Source organism: Mycena indigotica (genome assembly GCF_014461135.1).
Source record: "Mycena indigotica strain 171206Taipei chromosome Unknown Mind.scaff0008, whole genome shotgun sequence".
NCBI classification, from domain to species: Eukaryota; Fungi; Basidiomycota; class Agaricomycetes; order Agaricales; family Mycenaceae; genus Mycena; species Mycena indigotica.
In genome coordinates, this window is record NW_023503007.1 from 3,893,062 (window position 1) to 3,913,593 (window position 20,532).

General features: G+C 51.7%; 7 protein-coding genes across 7 annotated transcripts; 3 read left to right on the forward strand and 4 right to left on the reverse strand.

Annotated features, from left to right (window-relative positions):
* Positions 1-156: 156 nt before the first annotated feature.
* Positions 157-1,576, reverse strand: MIND_00971200 (putative nitrilase; the record flags this gene model as incomplete). The annotated part of the gene is made up of 8 exons (XM_037366324.1): positions 157-301; positions 344-492; positions 548-575; positions 629-853; positions 906-969; positions 1,017-1,056; positions 1,106-1,208; positions 1,257-1,576. The coding sequence occupies 8 exons, from the start codon at positions 1,574-1,576 to the stop codon at positions 157-159; spliced, it is 1,074 nt and encodes a 357-aa protein (XP_037217736.1).
* A 3,021-nt stretch (positions 1,577-4,597) lies between these two features.
* On the reverse strand, positions 4,598-5,224 carry MIND_00971300 (Bud site selection protein 6; the record flags this gene model as incomplete). The annotated part of the gene is made up of 3 exons (XM_037366325.1): positions 4,598-4,796; positions 4,850-5,034; positions 5,162-5,224. 3 exons carry the CDS (start codon positions 5,222-5,224, stop codon positions 4,598-4,600), a joined length of 447 nt encoding a protein of 148 aa, XP_037217737.1.
* A 2,363-nt stretch (positions 5,225-7,587) lies between these two features.
* Positions 7,588-9,888, forward strand: MIND_00971400 (General substrate transporter; the record flags this gene model as incomplete). The annotated part of the gene is made up of 9 exons (XM_037366326.1): positions 7,588-7,807; positions 7,862-7,879; positions 7,925-7,989; positions 8,036-8,233; positions 8,286-8,753; positions 8,806-9,486; positions 9,527-9,561; positions 9,639-9,741; positions 9,790-9,888. 9 exons carry the CDS (start codon positions 7,588-7,590, stop codon positions 9,886-9,888), a joined length of 1,887 nt encoding a protein of 628 aa, XP_037217738.1.
* A 1,192-nt stretch (positions 9,889-11,080) lies between these two features.
* MIND_00971500 (uncharacterized protein) lies at positions 11,081-12,397 on the reverse strand (the record flags this gene model as incomplete). Its single annotated transcript, XM_037366327.1, has 3 exons — positions 11,081-11,822; positions 11,870-12,041; positions 12,091-12,397. 3 exons carry the CDS (start codon positions 12,395-12,397, stop codon positions 11,081-11,083), a joined length of 1,221 nt encoding a protein of 406 aa, XP_037217739.1.
* Positions 12,398-13,047: 650 nt separating this feature from the next.
* Positions 13,048-16,669, reverse strand: MIND_00971600 (DNA polymerase lambda; the record flags this gene model as incomplete). Its single annotated transcript, XM_037366328.1, has 16 exons — positions 16,554-16,669; positions 16,258-16,503; positions 16,006-16,200; positions 15,273-15,957; positions 14,964-15,223; positions 14,726-14,918; positions 14,629-14,673; positions 14,509-14,568; positions 14,383-14,458; positions 14,092-14,337; positions 13,923-14,042; positions 13,814-13,876; positions 13,709-13,760; positions 13,373-13,658; positions 13,213-13,327; positions 13,048-13,163 (listed from the first exon to the last, which is right to left on the reverse strand). Exons 1-16 carry the CDS (start codon positions 16,652-16,654, stop codon positions 13,048-13,050), a joined length of 2,859 nt encoding a protein of 952 aa, XP_037217740.1. The 5' UTR covers positions 16,655-16,669.
* Positions 16,670-17,069: 400 nt separating this feature from the next.
* Positions 17,070-18,283, forward strand: MIND_00971700 (Methyltransf-25 domain-containing protein; the record flags this gene model as incomplete). The annotated part of the gene is made up of 4 exons (XM_037366329.1): positions 17,070-17,288; positions 17,336-17,531; positions 17,582-17,703; positions 17,759-18,283. The coding sequence occupies 4 exons, from the start codon at positions 17,070-17,072 to the stop codon at positions 18,281-18,283; spliced, it is 1,062 nt and encodes a 353-aa protein (XP_037217741.1).
* Positions 18,284-18,810: 527 nt separating this feature from the next.
* Positions 18,811-20,001, forward strand: MIND_00971800 (uncharacterized protein; the record flags this gene model as incomplete). Its single annotated transcript, XM_037366330.1, has 2 exons — positions 18,811-18,955; positions 19,004-20,001. The coding sequence occupies 2 exons, from the start codon at positions 18,811-18,813 to the stop codon at positions 19,999-20,001; spliced, it is 1,143 nt and encodes a 380-aa protein (XP_037217742.1).
* Between the last annotated feature and the right edge of the window lie 531 nt (positions 20,002-20,532).

Below are 20,532 nucleotides of genomic sequence, written 5' to 3' on the forward strand. Positions count from 1 at the left end.
TGGCCTCGTTATCACCTTCGTTTTCGTGTCAGGAACTCAAAGCAGGCTTTCCGGCGGTAGTCCTGGTTAACTTACACTGTAATTTATCTTCCTTTCTTTCTCGTGGAACCAGGATCGGGTGCATTCTAGGTCGCGTGTTTCTCCACCGCCGCAAGCTTACAAAGGAATTTCAACTGGAATATTGTGTAGTCGACGGAGGAGCGTGGCGTCTGCTTCAGGTTCGCCCTCGGTTACAAATGGATGCGGCCGCGGATTCGCTTTCAGAGAAAGCAGATCGGGACGAGAACTGCTCAGCGAGAAACTATCGATGAGCAGGAATTCTTTGGGCCAGTGAGCACTCAACTAATGCCCAACGGGATCTGCCAACAATTTCGCCACAAGCACTTGGTTGGTGTCCACTTCCGCATACAATATTGTCTCTTCGTCAGGCTGGGTTGGCGGGGTCAGTTGCTTGCCGTCGGGGCCGTAGATCGCAGCGAAGCCGCCACCACCCTAAGAGGCCCGCAGTGTCAATCGAAGCAATGTACATATTTGAACAACGACACACCTTTTCCCAGCCAGATACCCCAGTAAGACTACAAGGAGTTGTGATATCACTATATAGCTGTTATAAACAGCATTGACCTACCCACAAATCTCCACATTCTCGGGACGGAGGATCTGAGTGCTCGAAATGACAAAGGTTTGGCCTTCCAAAGCGGTGAATTGCGCCTGCAGCGCATTGCCTTCACCAGAGGACTGGAAATCGGTATGTCCATCTTGCTTCATTGAAAGGAAGAGCGGCCAACTGGAAATCTGGAGTTGAACGCCTTGATGGTATCCATAATATCGAAGCAGGGGTTGGAGATGCTCCCTACAAACGGTGAGTGACCTGGTTTGACAAACTACTGTCAAAACAAGAATACCAGCAGTTCAAGGCTCCGAGCTTGATTCCATCTGGACCCGAGACCACACTCTGGATGGAGTCCGCTAAAAGGACAATCAGTAAGGTAGTAATGCGGCGCGCAGTCACGCACCCGGACCATCACCCCAAATCGTACGCTCCTGGCCTGTCGCCTGAAGGAAAGAAACGGTCAGGAACATACTATCATTTGATGAAAACAACCTTGATTTTTCGTCGGTGCAAGACAACGACGCCTTGGGCGTTGATGATGACTTGTGCGCCATACATCGTCCCTGCCTCGCGCTCGGTAAATCCTAACACGACCCTGAAGCCCTCAGTCGCGTTGTTTCGAATGATCACACCAAACACTGACCAAATTCCCGCATTCTTTGCGGCCTCAAGTATGCTCTTGAACTCGTCCGACCTGACATCGAGCGCGTTTGCCTTGAACTTTGCCAAGAATTCAGGATTGAACCCATGGGTCCAGATGACCATAGGGTAGCCTGGAATGAACGATTCAGGGAACCCAATGACCTCGGCACCGTTGGCGGCTGCCTCTTTGATTATCGAGATAGTCTTGCTGACTCCTGCCTTAAGGTCCCACCATGCAGGCTCGGCTTGAACTGTAGCGACTCTAACCGCTTGAACGTCAGCATGAAGCGTGCTTCGCTCGAAGAGATTTGCTGACTTCATTGTGTCTGTGATTGTTTGTGCGTTGGAATTGAGGGCTCGAAATCTCCCTGCGCCGCATTTATAGGGTCGGTGGACGAAACCGTAAGCCTCTTCGGACATCAAGACCACTCCCCGGTTCAAGCCACTCAGAATTCCCAAGAACCATCTTCGATGTTGAGCATGCCCGAAACCCGCCGTGAGGATGCATAATCGTCGGAAAGTGCGGAAATTGAGCTGCGGAGAAGTGGGGTATCTGCGTGAGAGGTTCCCCCATTAGCGTCAGACGCAGAACAATGAACATGGGTTGAAATCGACCATTGGCAGTCACAATACTGAGTCACAGCAAAAAATTATCTTATCTTATCTACCCTATCCTCGAAATTCGCTAATGTCCCAATACGTATCACAAATATTCTCGCAGGAGGTTAAAGGACTGGTTGGGTTCATTGGAATTGCATGGAGCGAGAACCGGCGGGTTTCCCACAGCATTGGTGTGCTGAATGCACAGTGTTCCCAGCGCCACAGTCGCAATCTGGCAGGAAGTCCCGAAAACACCGCCAGGGGGAACTTCAACCGAGGTATCGGCGCAGGTAGCGCACGAAAGGTACCAGAATTGACGACTAAGTAGTTTGTGCTTGTGAGTAATGCAATGGAAAGCTGCAATAGCTACAAACCTGTCTTGTCCAGAATAATCAATCGCTTTCAGCTTGATGGCTGCGTCGGAATGCGGAGTGCCAGCAGCATGTGCGACGAGAGAATGATCATTCTGATCTCTGAAATCGCACACATCAGTAAACAAGAATGCGCAAGGTGGAACAGATGGACTTGAGGATATAACTTGTAGGCCAGTTCCCGGAGTTTTCGACTAACCACTCGGGAGTGCGGGCACTCATTGGCCGAGTAACGATATTGGCGCCAGACGTATCGCTTGTGGGGGCCAATTCATCGACACCAGGCGAGCTACCATAGATAATGCTGACAGGATGGCCTTGGAACGACGGAGTACAGCCGCTGAGCTGTCTGGTCGAAAGAGTGGCTGCAGAAGCAGCCATGGAAATACTTGCAGCAACGAATGCGATGGAGAAGAGCATACTAAATGCACTGGAGAGCATCGACAATTAACTATGCTTTTATACCCCCACAAAGACGGCGCAGCTTCACCGCCAGATGCTTGCCGTGTCGAATAAATTTCTCGACTGTAGTTCATTATATTGGTGGCGACGTTACAGTGGTGAAAGATGGAGTGTGTATTGCCGAGAGGATCAAGTGTAGATGGGATGAGGCTGGACTTGTCGAAAGAGGAACGAAGCCAACTTGGCACTGATATATCGATGGTCTGAACGATCCCAGGTCAGGTCCCGAGTGCGGAAAGCCTTGAATTCGGAGCGTGATAGGTGTTGCTGAAGCTTGAAGGTGGGGGATCCGAGGGAACACGAGGAGTTGGGAGCCCACCTCACTCGTCGTCCTTGTCCAGGTGGACGCCAAGGCAGTGAATGTCGCGTCGATGTCTGATCGCGAGCCCTAGAGTCATGAAATCCATCGGTAAAGGTACGCCGCAAGTGTCAAGGCTATTAGTTGTATTGATAGCGTTCAGCTTTGGCCAATGCTCGAAGAGAGGTTCTTGTCAAGAGATGATCCAGACATGACTCTCAGTCCGATCACGGCATTATCGGGCGTTGCTTCGAGTTCACCAACCAACACCAACTCACAAGCTCCAAGATATTCTTCGAAAATTTTGACGCAACAAATCGTCGACAGAGACTCGGATCCGGAAACGCTACACAGCTTCGACTCAGGCTAATGATTAGCACAACGGTGAAGAGACCGCTTCATTCAAGTTCGCCTCTGCCACAGTATCACCTAACTTAGACCCACTTCCGTTTGCAAAACCGCCAACGACACGAGATTTGTACTCTGTCCTGGGTCTGGGGAGCAGCCTCCCTTGCTATTTGCAGGCCATGGAGGAGGCCTCCTCACCGCCGTTTCCCCCCAGTTTTGGGCCATCTCCTGACGTTCTCCTCGTTAGTGAGGCACAGTACTTATATCCACTTGGTGAAGGGTAATCTCATTCCTTTGTATGTTGTTCGTAAGTCCCATTCCCGCTGATTCTGACGTCTCCACCCAACTGCATTGACTTTGGTTAGTTCTTACTCTGGAAGATGAGGCGCGGCGTTTTGCGACGTTGCGTATTCGGATGTCCATGAACATGACTTCCGTGAAGCTGAGTGTGTTGTGAAGTCGCATTGAGGATTGCGTTAATCGCTTGCCAGTCACAACGCTGGAGTATGAGCAAGATGATGTTCTTTTGGGTACTAGTAACACTGCCTTCTTGTGCAAGATGATGTTCTTTTGGGTACTAGTAACACTGCCTTCTTGTATCTCGCTATAACTATTCCTACCAGATCCGATACTACAACATCGCGCTCTTGATATTCGATGTGGATCAAATCCAGCGACGATGTCGACATTCAAGCTGGCCAGGACGAAGCGGGTCTCGCTCGTCGCGCTCCTGCTCGGAGACAACGTGATGTACTAGCGCTACTTGTTTCCAATAATTTGAGGCCTAACAATCTCATTCGTGCTGAGCTTATGGTCGTGAATCTGCCACACATCCCGTGGTTCAGCTATGGCCCCCGTTACGACCTTTGCACTCGAGCTCGAACCGCGTTTTGCCCCAATCTGACAAGATATTCTGACTTGTTCAAATCAGAGCCTCGCCAGAAATTGGCTGCCTAGTCTGATGCTGGCGATTCGAATGCCATAGTCCCTTCAAGTTGAAGACGGCGACGACTTGCTCATGCCAATGGAAGCAAATTCGATAAGCCTGCGAGTCTGGCTGGTCTGATTGATATTCGGAGTCTGGGTACTTTTTTCTTTCCGTCGTTCATTCAGTCGTCGGCGGAAACAGTGGCCGATGGAATATCGATAGCAATACAAACCAAGTACAGTGTACAGTGACATTTTGGCGGAAGGGTGGTAAAAGTACATTGAGTCGATGATACGGCGTCCGTCGTCTATACTAGTTCTCCCTTGACGCCATGATTATATTGGACTGGCGTTGGCGGACGAGCTCGCTTTGGCGCGCTTCCATGCATCTTGTTTTGCCTGTAGTCCTCGGAGAAGTTTGACGATAACCGCGCGTAGATCAGGCGCAAACATGGCGAGAATTTCTGGGGACGGATCTTCTGCCAGGCATTGCTCAAGGACAGTGCGAAGTTCGCTGGGTATAGAGTGAAGGTCGCTGGATTGACATGTGAGACGAATCATAGTTGGGGTTAGATTGGGGAGACGTGCCTCAAGTCGATGCTATGAATCGCAAAAGCCTGGACAGCAGCGTTGAAGTCGGTTCCAACACGGACATAGACATTGGAAACGTCAGTCTCTGACGCCTCCCCACGGGCCCATCTCGAAAGTATGCTCGGCAGTTGTTTTGTCGACGTCAAAAGGTTGCGAACAGCGGCAGGGACATTGCTCGTGGCCTGCTTCTCGCGGAACATGGGGTGATAGACGACAGGGCAGTGGAAGGAGGGAGAAAATCCCAATAGAGATGAAATTGGGTATTCGATTAGAAAGCGACACACAGTGGCGGAGGTTTTATTAGCGCACCGGAAGATTTACGTCGCCGCTGTGCCCGACACTGCGATGGTTGCTATTGCCGCTTCCCGCCATGTGCGCTCGTCGGTGGTGGGAGGGTTCTGGGAGTCAAGTCGATGGTATGTATTCACAGTATATTGCCCGTCAGGCTGTGTCATGAACATGACGACCGCGAAGTCTATAATGCTGGGTGGCGACTCTTCCGGACTGAGACGGTCTCGTGTCGGTCTCGTGCATGTCGTTTGCGTTCAAGTTCGCTGGGTGGAAGAGGGGTATGAGGAAAGATTCAATCACTCGACGATGGTTTCCGGTTTCCCTTTGCTGTCTCTCAATGTCTCCCTTCTCTGCCTATCCTATCTTGTTACTACCGGTTTCCCGGCAACATCGAAACCCCTCGCAAAGCTTGTTGCTTCTCTACCGTCATTGTTATCCTTCGCCGCCCTTGTTTTGGTAGGGCCTGGTCGGCTGTTCGAGGGCAACGCTTACTATACAACACAAGTAATCTGAATTTGCTTCCCGGCATTGGCCGCCAAACCCAAGGCCAACCCCGTATAGTCCTTTCTGAAGCTACTAGTAGGCCTGAAGCTTGAAGCGCAGGCTGTTCCATCCTAGTGTTGTAGTCCACCACTCGCAAAACGCCGTTCTAGAAAATTGATGTCCCACAACGAGGCGCCATATCGAAGCTTCGTCCGACGACAAAAGCACAAATTTCAGAGTCAATAAGACCCCAGCAAAGTAGGAGGAGACAGAGCAGGTCCTACAGTATGTCTTCTGGGATACCTTCCCGAACGCCGACGTCGTTGAACCTGCCCCCTAGGCATTGAGCCAGTGTCGAAATTTGCGTGAAAACGAACCTGCTTCTTCAGGTGGAATCGTAGAGCTACATGAATAAAGACATTGGTGAAAAAGGCAGCAAAAATAATCATGACGTCATCGCTCCTTCGCTTGCTTTCACTCCTCCAAGCACCTTGGCCCATCGTCCGTCTCTACCTACGGTCTAGCCTAAAGTGCACCTCCATCGAAGAAGATCTGGTCTGGTGCGCCTCATACCACCTACGCAGACAGCCAGCGCTGCTTCGACTTCATCGGGTCCCTGGATGATTGCGGCCTGATTGGTTGGTGTCTATGTTAGATGGTTATTCTGTGTGTACTCATTACCCTTCACCAGATCGGGTGCATATGGCAATGCTGCTCTTCGCGAACAAATAGAGTATAATGAATCCCTAGCTGATTACTGAGTGAAATCGTGTTCCCCAAGTCTGACTTGGTATGGGTGGAGAGTCCGTCAACGGGTCAGATGAGTATCCCGTGAGGTCCCCTCACCGCCGGATCGTGGCTTGCTGATTGGGGTAAGTTAATCGGTTTACAGCAGTTTACCCCCATTCTCAAGGCTCCCACGAAGAGACTATTAGAGGACGATGGTTATTCTGGAAGGCCATCGCATATTGGCGGACGGGACCGAGCTCTGCTCACAGGTGAGTACTTCGTGCGGCGTTTAGGAAGCTTGGGATTCTAGAAGCAATCTGGGAATCGGACTTCGGGAAGTGTGTGGGAGCGGCTCGCGTCCCAGGTACTATGTGAGAAGCACATGACCGTGTCCCGGCGATCTTGGCTTTGTCAGGGTTGAGAATGGCTTGGCAGTCGTTTTTTTTCCTTCTCTCAGGCACCTCAAACACACGCTCCTTTTTTCACACTCTTCAGTCTCCACGTCCTCTCCGACCGGATGGATCGGTTTACATGCTGCAAAAACGACCTGTGACTCGGGAAAAGAGGCGAAACGCACTGCCATCAGTCGCCAATCGGTGCCGGTTCACATGTCTGGTCGGTGCATATGGTTGTTTCCGGCAGCAAACCCACGCATTCAAAGGCTAGAATGGCCTTGCCGCGCGGGTGTCTGTTGTGGCTTCGAAGCTTCGGGTTGTTTTCACCCATCGATCACTTCCAAGCGCTCAAAGGGCAATGGAGCAGGGAAAAAATTATTACATCGCACATATCCCATCAACCGTCTAGTCGTCAAACCCCGCAAGGTCTCGTGCATCATCATTTTCCAATTTGATCATTGTGCCAACGTCAGCGGGCCCCCAAAACTGGGGTATGGAGCCATCTCTGCCTCGAACAAAGGATGCGGGGAAACTCTGGAAAGATGGATAGTCCTCCGTACTTTCGTCCATCGGCAGTTTATTTTGGATTGTGTTCTCTCTCCCGCGCCCTCAAAGACTTGGCGAAGTCGGAAGTTTCGTACGTCAAACAAGCGGGAAGCATGGCGAGGAACACGCCAAATGCGCATCACTCGGCCGCATCAGGTTACGAGATTTTCGAAGGTCAAATGACCTTCCCAAGGTCACAACCGTTAAATAGTCAGTGCCAGGCTCACCTTTTCTTTCGTGTCCCACCCACACACTTCCCCGCTCACCCTCCTCTCGCATTAGTTGCCCATCATGCCAGGAGGTGCAGTTGTGCTAGGAACGACCGACACGAGTCGGATCGAAGCCCCGGTCACGGTGAAGACATACTTTATGTGTGTCTTCGCCGCTTTCGGTGGTATCTTCTTCGGTTATGACACTGGCTGGATGGGTGGTGTCTTGGGAATGCCCTACTTCATCCAGATGTACACCCACAAGCCATACCCCGCCGACCCTCGAGCTGCTCACCTTCCGCGTATGGTTTTTCTCATCGCAATCAACTTCATACTCACACACTTTTTTTTTTTAGCTGACTTCGCTCTTCCTGGTACGCCCACGGCCTCGGCCTCGCGCATTGACTAACACCGTATAGCATGGGAGAAGTCGCTCATGACTTCCATCCTTTCGGCCGGAACTTTCTTTGGTGCCCTCGTTGCCGTGCGTTTTATCCCTTGCTTTAAATTTTTCGTTGAACTTCAACTAGGGTGATATCGCTGACGTTATCGGCCGTCGTCTCACTATTGTCATTGGCTGCATCGTCTTCTCCGTAGGCTGCATTCTCGAAATCGCCCCCAAGGACGCCCTTGCCGCCTTCGTCATCGGTCGTCTCATTGCTGGTGCCGGTGTTGGCTTCATCTCCGCCATTATCATTCTGTACATGTCGGAAATCGCCCCCAAAAAGGTGTGTTGCCTTTTTCATGTCAATCACGTCAGTCATCTAATCTCCGTGTCAGGTCCGTGGTGCCTTGGTCTCTGGCTACCAATTCTGCATCACCATTGGTATCCTGCTTGCTAACTGTGTCGTCTACGCCACTCAAGACCGTCTCGACACTGGCTCCTACCGCATTCCCATCGGTGTCCAGTTCCTGTGGGCCATCATTCTCGGTGTTGGTCTGCTCTTCTTGCCAGAGTCCCCCCGTTTCTGGGCTCGCAAGGGCGACATCGAGAAGGCCACCGACTGCCTTGCGCGTGTCCGCGACCAACCACGTGACTCGGACTACGTCCAGGATGAGCTGGCTGAAATTCTCGCCAACTTGGAATACGAGCGCGACCATATCCCCACGACCAGCTACGTTGGCTCGTGGCTCGCTTGCTTCCAAGGCCCCATCTCTGATGGTAGCTCCAACCTTCGTCGCACCATCGTTGGAACTGGTCTCCAGTGCGCTCAGCAATTCACTGGTATTAACTTCATCTTCTACTTCGTGAGTTGACTCGTTCGACCTTGTTTACTGCTTCTAACGCGGCTTTGTTCAGGGTACCTCCTTCTTCCAAACACTCGGCACGATCAGCAACCCCTTCCTGATCTCGCTCGTCACCACCCTCGTCAACGTGCTGACCACCCCAATTTCCTTCTACATCATCGAGAAGTACGGTCGTCGCCGCATTCTGCTCATCGGTGGCTCTTTGATGGTCGTCTGCCAATACATTGTTGCCATCATCGGTACCGCCGCCCCCCACGCTCAGACCCCCGGCGGCAATCCCCCCGCAGTCCGTGCGGAAATTGCCTTCATCTGTCTCAACATCGCTTCCTTCGCCACCACCTGGGGTCCCGCTGCCTGGGTCGTCGTCGGTGAGATGTTCCCGCTCCCCATCCGGTCACGTGGTGTCGGCATGTCGACCGCGTCCAACTGGTTCTGGAACTGCATCATCGGTGTCATTACTCCCTACTTTGTGTCCACCGACGAGGCCAACCTCGGCCCCAAGGTGTTCTTCATCTGGGGCTCCACCGCTGCCCTCTCGGTCACGTTCGCCTACTTCTTCGTCTCTGAGACCAAGGGGTTGTCGCTTGAGCAAGTTGACCAGATGCTTGTGGAGACAACACCACGGACGTCGAGCAACTGGAAGCCGCATACCACCTGGGCCGCAGAGAAGGGCAAGGTGCACGAGGGTGGCGAGGAGAAGGTCGTCGAGGACAAGGAGAGCACGGAGCCCGCTGTATAATTTTTTCTTTCCATTGCCTCACCAAATAGTTTAGGGTGTAGAGCTTGGATCCATACCAGTAGTTTGCAAGTACTCTACCGAGACACGAATTTTATTGCTGATCATCATCTCTGCTTTGCTGTGACTGAGAATTTTGACTGCTTTAGCATCCCCGCAGTTGCTCTCGAAGGACTTGTCGGCGGTATTGTGTTGTTCCTTCCTGCTGCCGGTTGGAAGAGAACTTGGGAAGCAACAGCAGACTTTGACCCGGTCAGATTCAGATGTTGTTGTGCGTTCCGTCGTGCTCAGTAGTCGCAGATCAGCCTTGGCGCGACCACGCGATCGTTTGGAAGGCGGCGAGCGGGAAGGCTTAAGCCGATAGAAGCGGATTGCCCAGAAAACGAGGGCATAGAGTGAAACGGGGTGGGATTGGATTGCGAAGAGTACAGCTGTCGAGACAGAGCGTACGTATACTATAAGACAGTGGGAAAACTCGATTCAGAAGCATGGTTGTCTCTTTTACAGACAGACCCTTACAAACATTCGTGGCAGTCCAGTGAATCAAGTTTGGATTATGCACGGGCTTGTGAATAATAGTAGTACAGCTGGCGAAACAGAGCGTGTGAGCATGTGCTTAGTACTGGGCGGCAGTGGGAGACAAACTTGAAGCGCCCGGTTGTTCCCTTTTACAGACCCTTCTGAAAATTCGCAAAGTCGGGCCCGCCGGTTATGTGCACTCAAGTTTGGATTTCACGCATGAGCAAGATACAGCCCAGTAGCTCGGGCTCCAAGCTTGGCCGCCATTCCTGCTTACGACTCAACAGCCTGAGGTGGGGTCAGGTTGAACAATCAACAAATCGAGCATCCACTACACTGCTCACCTCCAATCGCATTTGCTTGTGTCGAAGCTCAGACATGGGGCACGGCGCCGGCCGAAGACGCACGGGAACGGGGATTCCGATTATGGTCTACTAGGGTACAGAATATGTGTCCCTACTTCGTTATTAACGAAGTAGGGACACATTGATATCTACGACACCTCGTAAGGCGAAACGGCCCTCTCCTCACGGCCGCCACCGAAATAAATGTCGCCGCTCTTGAGCAGCATATTCCCCTGAATTAGCAGCTCTGCACTCGGTGGGAGGGGCCGTGTGCGGAGCGAATAGCAGGGGTGAAGTTGGCGTTGGGGGAGGAGCTCGAAGGAAGGAAGAGTTTGTATTGGAGGGTATGTTAAGACAGAGTAGACAATGAGATGTCGGCAAGTCGCTGGAGAACAAGTCGGGTCTTGATGTGAGGAGAAGAAAAGATTTTTTTCCGGTGTCACAACGTGACACCGGATAGACAACACAACATCAAATCTCGACAACTCGCTCATTTCTCCCATTTTCAGCGGGTTGGCGACCAGAAGTCGGTACGACCTGTACTTGCGGGCAGGGTAAAGCTATCCGTGCACCCTAAGGCAGATGGGACAAGTTCTTGATTGCGCTGGTTTGCGGCATATTGGATTGGACGACTAGGACAAGTCAAGACAACAACATTCCCGATAACTTAAGTTCAACTACCTAAAGAGAGTATGTATATACGAATGTGTCTTAATTCCCCTACCACCCTACTCTGGCTTCTTGCAAACACCAGCATAGATGCAATCGCGCCACGCAGCGTAGAGGAGAACAACAAAGTTGTTGCCCTCGGGGCTTCCAGCAGTGAACGGCTTGGTGTCGTGCCAGCCCAGAGGGTTGACAGCGGGTGTAACGGTCCCGTTGGTGGTGATGTGCGGGAGGCCAGCAGCGTCCTTTCCGCCGAGCAGGACGCGGATGTCGTCCGCCCAGGCAACATACTTGCTCCCTATGGTGGCAGGGGCAAGCACGGCCATCCGGTAGGCCACGGCAGCAAGCAGGCTTGATCCGCTGATCTCGCCGAATCCATGGGCAGTCGTCGTGTCGTTGAGGTAGTTGCGCAGGAGCCCGTTATCGGCGGGAGAGGCCATCGCGCCGTCGAGAATTTCTTTCACCCAGCTGGTGAGGTCGGAGATGGCGCCGGTTTGCCAAGCTTTGCCTTTTGCGACTGGGGCTTTGATGACGGTTGCGAGAACACGGGTCATCCCCGCAGCAGCCCAAGCATTTCCCGTGCTCCAGAGTCCGTGGTCGGCGCTCTGGGGTCCGATAATGTGTTGCCATAAACCGTTGGTGGCAGAAGAGCCTGCGGGAGACGGAGTCTTGGAGTCGCTCTGGAAAAGCAGAACTTCGCGCTGGAAACCGCATTGGCGATAGGCGGTTTCGACGAGTGATTCGTTGTTGGTGTCAGCTCCGAAGTAGGCAATGAACGGCGGGGCCATGTACATGAAGTCCGCCCTAAAGTGGACAATAAGACAGATAAAGGCACGAATAGGACAACACACCAGAGCTCAGGCACGTCCGTCCGTTGGGAGATGGCGCCGTTTACCCAGCGCGGAGCTTGGTTGACCATATATTCGATCTCGCTCGCCGCCGCGTCTGCAAAAGTCTTGTTGGTTTTGCCCAGCAGGACAGCACTGACACCCAGACTCGCGGGATCGCCGACGGCACCGTCGCCTATATGGTATCAGTGAGAAAATAATATTGAACAATAAAAAAAACTTGCCGTTGCTAAGTCCATTCGCACCAGTGCCGATGACAATCTTCTGCCGCGCGTAGTCGAGTGAAGGGACGAGCGCTGGGTCAACTTCGCGCACGGGAAAAGGGGCCGGTCCAAAGACGGAGTGCAGGGGGGAATATAGCTCGAGCAGAGCTTGGGTCGCAGTACCATACTCCCATGAATGGGAAGGGAGCGCTTTTGCGGTCGCGGCCACAGCGTTAATGTCGAAGCCGGCATCAAACGGCGTCGCCGACCATTTCATCGCGCTCAGCGACGAGAGGATGACTTTGGAAAGAGAGGAGTGGGTCGGCATAGCAAAATATTATAGTTTGGTGTGTTCCGAGGAAGGGAGTGTGGTGGGCGAGCCTAATGAAAAGGCAGGTGGACGTCCAGGCCTGGGAAGCGGCGGCTTATATAGTCGTCGCTCCACCCGAGGGACGAAACATCCCTTAACCACAAGTTGAAGAGTTGCCAAGTATTCACAAGTGATGGCTGCTGCGAGGGTCAAATTGTCATACCTTCCGCCCCACCAAGTCTACATTCCCGCTGCCCGTGGTGGCCCGCCACTGGTTCACACGGCGCCCAGACGTGCTATGTAAACGAAAGGTAATTTTGAAGCCGCTCATGAGTGGCTGGTGTCAGGTTGTGTCAGCGACTGATGCGACTTTCCCGAAGAGGGAATTTAAGATTTGCGCGATGATCTGATCGACACGATGAACGACGCATCTACGACGCAGCTTGCTGCCCGCAATTGGTTGGACAAAAATTCAGAGGGACGGCGCCGTCGGACGGACATCCCCAACGAGAGCTCGCATAGTTGATGAAGTCTAAATTTCCAACCATCATCCAAATGATCACCCGACAACAATCAGCAACAGACACAAAACAATCGGCAGTGGCTACAAATTTAGTTTACATAAAAGATTTACAAGTCCACAGTGCTGAGCATCCATTGTCACTCACTCAACTCCCGCCTGGGTAAACGGAGACATCCTTACCCATCCTATCACATGGTGGCAGAAAAGGTATCTCAAGTTTAGCAAAGATTTCTTCCTCGGTTTCGCAGGCAATAACGTTGCCTGAATATCCAATCAGCACGATGACACCAGCGAGGAAGTGTAGACTCACCGGTGTTAGTCTTCTCACTCCATTTACTCGGATTGCGCACTACACCAGCATAAAGCCCCTTCTGGTTCAACGAGTATCCCATCTTGTTTGCCTTGTAGCGCATTTTCCGGTTGAACTGGCCGAAACGTCAAGAAGCGTCAACATCAACTGCTTCACTCACAATGTCATCTCCCGTGTAATATAACAATGCTGCCCCACGGCACTTCCATGGGATGGTGAGGAAGTCGATCCTTCGGCGTTTCGAGTCCGGCCGGTCGGGAAGGCGACAAAGACCACGATATATGGCTTCCTCGTCAAATGGGTTCTCAGGCAAAGCTAAATCTTCGGTGATAATGCCCTTCTTATGTAACGCCTTCAAAAGGTGGTGAAGAATTCCTCTGTGATCCTTCCCATCCGCTGGATCCCGGGTAATCATTATATCAATGTCGCCGCAGGTCGCTTTGCCGCTGAGCGGGAAGTCAGAGGAGAACTGGGAACGATGGCAATAAGGATGCACCGTCGGAAACTCCCCATAATGTGAACTTCGAGTTTAGGGTCGATTTTGAGAGCTTTGAGTCACTCAACAAATGGCGCCAAACAACAGGCATATGTTTCCGCTCACCAACAGGTTTGATAAGGTCGAAGAGCGCTTGAGCCTCTTCACGAGGCATCCGCGAGTTGATGTCTATGCTCGGTGTCAACATCGTCCATGTCATGAAGGAAACACCCACCGTCGTAAAATTGTATGCCCACTTTTTGGGCTTCTGTCAATACGATACCACCCTTGCCTTCCACCAAATCCAACAACGTCCGACAACCAGCGTTATAGAACTTCTGCGCAATCATAGGTCCTGTAGTGAGTTAGGAAACGTGCGACTGTGTCTTCGGTGGTGCACTAACCAACACCATAAACGCCTTGGAATACCTTCCGAGTACGTAACTCCGGAGTATTCTCATATTTGATTCTTTGGAGATCACCAGTATTGACAATTTCCATGATCTGCCCTGGGTCTTCAGCATTACTTCGCCAAAGATAAGAACGAGACAAACTCGCCTTCTTGGCAGTCTTCTCGGCCACATAAGGGACTTTCATTGCGTCTTCGTATGTCTTGATGGGTCTATGGACGTTTTTAAGCGCCCTCAAAACTGCCAACATTGAATATTGTCCATCTATAACATGAAGAACAATACCTTTCTTGTACGTCATGACGCGCCATTGGTCTCCATCGGCACCTTTCGCTTCGTGTAGCTCCATGAGTTCTTGGAGCTGGAAAACGTGGCTTCATATGGTGGAACGGGAAAACAAATATGTCGCACCTTGTCCATGATGTACTGGTTCGGATTGCCAGTGGATGAGACAGCATTCGCAGGGGTAGTCTGCGACGACAAGGAGTTTAGGAAAAACTATCTGGCATGGTTGCGCGTAAGATGGCCTACAGCTGAGTTCGAATCTTCGCCTTCCGAGTCAGAGGCCAATCCCTCCTACGCAAACATTAATGAAGAGGCTTCTGGACCAATCCAATTGCACACTTACCGCCCGAAGGTCTGCTAACACGATATCATGAAACTCTGCAAGAGGATCCAATGAGGTATTCAACATCTGGACTCGGGGTTTGTCTTGTTCAGGAGACGATACACGGCGCTTCTTGGAAGGTCTTTCGTGCCGCCTCCGTTCAGAATCTGACTCTTCGTCCTCCGAGTCGACTGGAGTCGATCTCTTTCGTTGCCTGAAGTTATCTTAGTGGGTTGCGAGACGGCTGCAACGAACCAACTGCGCGAGGTCCTTCTCTTTTCCCTTTCTTGGCGCAAAACCCTCAATCTCAGGCATATGATTGGGGAAAATAGCATGTTCAAAGGGCTGACCACCTCGGAGTGCCCATGTCCAGCCAACTATTGGAATGTGGCTTGGGACTTGGGAGAGTTTCTTGACATTGAGCCATCTCCGGACAGTGGGTTCAGCGGCATCGCATACGATATGGGTCACGGTTTCAGGATTAAATACCGGTGATAGAGTGGCACCGTATTGTATGAGCTGTGATCCATTTGAACGATGCTCGAGCTGTGAAGGTATGAAGACGGACTTTTTTCCAACGACCTCTGGTGAGGGGAGATGCTGCGATGTTCTCCATTTCAGGTCCAATGTATATGACAGTACATCCTTCTAATTGATGATTCGTCTGCCGGACGAGGGGATCGTCTGGGTCTTGAGCTTGTCGCTCCAGCAACATCTCCGCGTATTCCCTCGGTCTCAGAGTAGCTTCTTGTTTCTTTTTGGCTACCGTTTGGTTGAGAGGGATTGGTTTGGGCTTGGCCCTGGCCGTCAGCTTCGCGTTTGTTGCCTTCTTTGGCTTGCTGGGCTTTCGTGCCGGATTGATTTCTGGAGAGGCTGGACGAGAAGAAGAAATCGATATGATATCGTCATCTGGCTTCGTGCTCGGGCCAGCGGTTCCTGGATCGATCGCCTGTCTCGCAACGGCTTTATGTTTGTGCCGTTTCTTGTTCGCATTTTCTTGCTGCCGTTGTTTGACCCTCATCATCATCAACTCGTACTCGGTGGGTTGTCGTGCAACTTCTCTCTGTGGTTGGGTTGAGGTTTCTTGAGGCTCGAATTTGTTGATCAAGACCGAGAAATTAGCATCTTCAATGGGAGATGAAGAAATATCGGCAGCGGGAGGAATTGGTGCTATTGGCAGATTCAATACGAGTGGCGGTAGAACTTTGGTTAGGGATTTGAGCTGTTTCGAGGACGGTTTCGCAGCAGGCACGCTGTCCATCGTTAATAGAGCATGCTGTATGTATGGCATGAGGACTGACCCCTCTGGTGAATCCCGCTCGGCCCGTGGATCGATAATGCGCTTCTTTGGTGCCGGTTTCTCTGGCTTGGTCGGCGACTGTTTCCGCTTTAGGGTGTCGTGGTCAATAGATGTGGGAGACGCTGGAGCACAAGGGCTTTGGGGATTAGGTAGATGAGCCGAGAGTCGTGTGAGTGTCGTCCGAGGTATGGGTTGTCTAGTCCATTCGTTGGTTAGGCTCGCTTCCAGGTCGAATTAATGAAGTTGGTCGCACTTGGTCTCTTCCACAATGACTCCGCGCATCGCAAAGACATTGACTGGGTTTGAAGCGAGTCGGGGGCTCCGTTCTGAGTGTGGCATGCTGCTTTTGGATTGGTGAGGGCAAAACGTGAGTCCGAAGAAGGCTGGCCTTATTGGCTCGACTTCATCATTTGAAGAACCACCCTTCAAAACCGCCGGTGGATCGACGGTGTCGTTGTGTGTGGGCAAGGCGAATGCCACATGTGGTCGCTCCATAGGACTTGGCAAGATTAGTGAATGGCCGCGCGTTATCAGGGCTAAAGGGCCTACCCTTTGGGTTTGAAGCGAGTCAGAAGCTCGTCACTGTTGACCGGGATGTTCATATGTTCGTCTTGCTCGCGAAAAAACGCGTCGATGTCCATCGTTTGCATATCGTCGAGGTTGTTCGTGACGAGAGGGTCACATAGTGACTCGTGCGGACTCGTGTGTCACATCACAGCCACATGTACAACGGACCCACAACCTCGACTCAATCTTCGAGATGTATCAGTTTTATGAAAGGAGCATCTTCTCAACCTGGAATACAACCTCCTTCGTACCCTGGGAAACTGTGTATGAAATAGGCAAGCTTCCTCAAGCGTCATGGGCCTCATGTCGTTATCGTGGGTGCTTGTCGATCGTAACTGAGGCTTTTGGCGCCGGCTGCTCCCGATTGCTCTTGAAGCGCCCCCAGTTCTTCTGGTTGTACCCCCTGCTGGCTACTGCGATGCGCAACTACTGGTATAAAGCGAAAGGTCAGTACTACCATGGGACTCGTCAAAACTTGAAGCCGCTACCACCACCCTTATGTCGAACACCGACAACAACAACACCTCCGAAAGTGATGATGACGACAACTCGTCAGTCAGCTCGGGTGGGTTCTCTGATGCCGCCGCAGGAGAGCCCGATATGGAAGAAATCGGAAGCCACGAGTTTCCAGATTTTTTCACCGAACGCGACGGTCGCCTCTTCCATTCCCATCCGACGGCAGCGTATCCGTTGCCTGCAGACACCCCCGAGCAAGAAGTATGCATTCTTTCCGTCTCAACTTACCATTTTTTCATCATTTTCAGAGGATGAATGTTCAGCATCGCATCCTTTTCGAGTTTTTGGGGGGTAACTACCCTGTAAATTGCCCAGTTCCTAATGTTCTGGCGCAAAATCCAGCTCGACAACGCTATGCGCTGGATATCTGTACCGGAACTGGTCGGTGGGTCATGGACATGGCTCGCGACTTTCCCCATGTTGCTTTTCGTGGTATTGATATCGGTATGAATGCTGACTCGTCGAGAGAACCTTCTAATCGTGGAATTCAACAGTTCCTATCGCCACTCGTTATCCTCTTCCCAACGTGGACTTCTCGATCCATGATGTCAATACTGTTTCGCCATGGGCTGCGGGCACGTTTGACCTCGTCCATGCTCGTTCAATTTCGATGGCGGTCAGCCCTTCATTGCTGATACTCACATTTTCCCTTTTTTAACGAAAGATGACAGGTCACCAACTATCCCGCTGTGCTAGCCGAATGCGCTCGTCTCCTTCGTGCTGACGGTCTTTTTATCGCAGGCGAATGGTCTCGTATGCTCTTCACCATGGTAGCGCCGAATCCCGCTGCTCCAGCAATCCCCACCCCAGTCTCACAGCAGACTGCTCCGTTTCTCCATACCTTCTTTGCAGCTCTCCATGCAGCTTTAACTGCCCCGCCTAACCCTCTCCCGGCATCGGCTCCTTTGGTCGCTCCTCTGCTTGCTGCTCAACCCCAGAACTTCGACCAAATTACACCGGCAACGAGCATCATACCCCTCGGTGGATGGCATCCACAGCCCAATCTTCAGCGCATTGGGCGTGCCTTCCGCAATGTATTCAGAGAGTATATGAAGAGTGTTCGCCCACTCTTGAATGCAAAGAGTGGTTTACAGCCCCCAGTCCTTGATCAAGTTTACACTGGGGCCCGCGTTGAGTTGCGCAGTCTGCCTGGTCTAGTCGGCCTCTATAACTCCGTCTACGCTCGTCGCCTCTGAGCTCTTGATATGTTGAACTCTTGTTTGACACTCTTAAATAGTCTTTTCTACCAGTCTCATTGCTTTCCTGTCTGAATTGCTAGTAGTTTGTTGAATATTTATTGATCACCACTTTCCGTCCGTCTCTCAACTTTGGCGCTCCCCAGATACATCATGACCACCCTCTTCGCTTGAATCATCTGCAAGGGGCAGAGCACTCAGACCAGGTTAACTAGCTGTCTATAGCCGGCGTAGGCAACTGGCGACTCGTATCTGAATGCAACTTCATTGCATCAGGATCAAATTAAAACACGTTTATCTTTAGCACGCATAGAATGGGGCAAGAACCCAACTATGGATTTATTTTCAGGAAAGCAGTCCAAAACGCGTGCTGGCCAGATCTGCGTTCGGTCAATTAATTCTTTGGAAGAAAGCATGTGATCGCGTTGCGGTGAGGCGCTGTGACTGTAACACAGCGCCATAATGATGCGATTGTGTGCTGTTTTTCTACCGAAATGACCCTCTCCGTCCGTCCTTGACCACTGGCCATGCTTTCCCCACCTCCAGCATCCAGCCCCGAGCGCATACGTGTCGACGGTCCACTCAATAGGGTTCCAGAAGTTGACGAGCCGGCTTACCACGATGATGAATGGGTTGATGAGGACTTGTTAGAGTCGGAGGGATTGTATCGCGGTCTGTTGCGCCTTTTTGCACTGCTTCTCAAGGCTTATGCAGATTCAGGCTCTTACAAGCGCCTCGTACTACTTTACACCCTTGCACCGTTGACAATTATCGTGACCATCGCACTGCTTGCCTTTCTACCCCAAATTGCCTACCACGACCACAAAAAGGACAACGACTATCCATACCCGGCCCTCTTGCCCTACCCAATACCAGAGATTCTTCTCCCCGCAGCCCTCTTTGCGCTCACACATCTCTTACGACCCACTCTTTCTGCCATACCCAACTTGCTCATTTCCGAATCGCTCACCGCTACCTTGATATCCACGGTTCTAACCAGCATCCTCTCAACTTTTGCGCGCCTCATCTCACTATGCTTCCTCCTTATCCAATCTTACGCAAAATACAAGCAACCAACTTGGCATGATCCTGCCTTCATTCGTATATGGTGGGCTGGGTTGGGTTGGGCAGCAGCGGAAGGAGTCGTTGCTGTCGCACAAGGATACTCTGGACTTGCACTATACCGCGACGTGCTCGTGACCTCTCCAATAGCAAGTTCTGGGGTTGCCACACCAGATTCGACAGAGCAGCAACTCTCTGCCTCTGTTGAGCGCACTCCCCTCCTTCCAAGACGGACTTCCTCATATCAAAGCTCAATCCCCCATCCAATGAACTCCTCGACAATTCTGACGGATCCAGACACGGAACTTGAGAATGATCTCGACCAGCTTCTTGCGCTTAAAGCCCGCGACGAGTTGGAAGATGTTCTCGGCCTTCCTTTAGTTTATATTCCGCCATTTATCCCTCCGCTGCAGCGAATCAATGCCATCTTGCTGTCGCTGGGCCTGTTTCTACTATTGGGGGTCTCATTGTCTGTGCACGGGCCCATTGCCGTATTATTGATAGGACTGGCTGCCGCTACACACGCCCTTCTCTCAACACTCCATGCGCCTGGCGTTCTTCCTCGTGTCGGCCTCCATTCAGCCGCATTTATAAGCGCGGTCGTCAGTCTTGGAGTTCTTTTTACCGGTCTCGGTGTTTGGGGCGGAGTGTCATAAACACGTTGTGTAGGCCTGCTATGGCTCTCGTCATTCTTAAGGCTTACATCGCCTCACCTCCAGTCGTATCTTATTCCCTATGTCGGCTTGCATGTACATTATATCATACACGAGAGTTTGGATTGGTCACAACTTCACTGTCGTGCTGTAGTGTTGTTCTTCTTAGCCTTGTGGTAATATCTTCGGAAGACAAACTGGTCCTCGTTGACTCCGTCGGTCCTGTTCTGTTACATCTTGTGAAGAAACATATTCACCAAGCAATGTTGTCGTCAACATGCGTGCGGGGCTAAATGACATCCGTTGAGTCGCTAAGTTCACGCTCACCTCATCGGCGGAAGGTCTCATTGCCATGATGGCCGAGGTTCGGAACAACCCTATTACTGTGAGCTTACCAACCAAAGTCACTTGCCAACAACCATTGGGAGAGTCGAGGCTTTTGTCCGGAGTCGTCAGGCTCAATTCAAGCTCCTTGGATGGGCTACTCGGAACAGCCATGACGGCAACCATAGCCAATACGAACAACACTTCTTT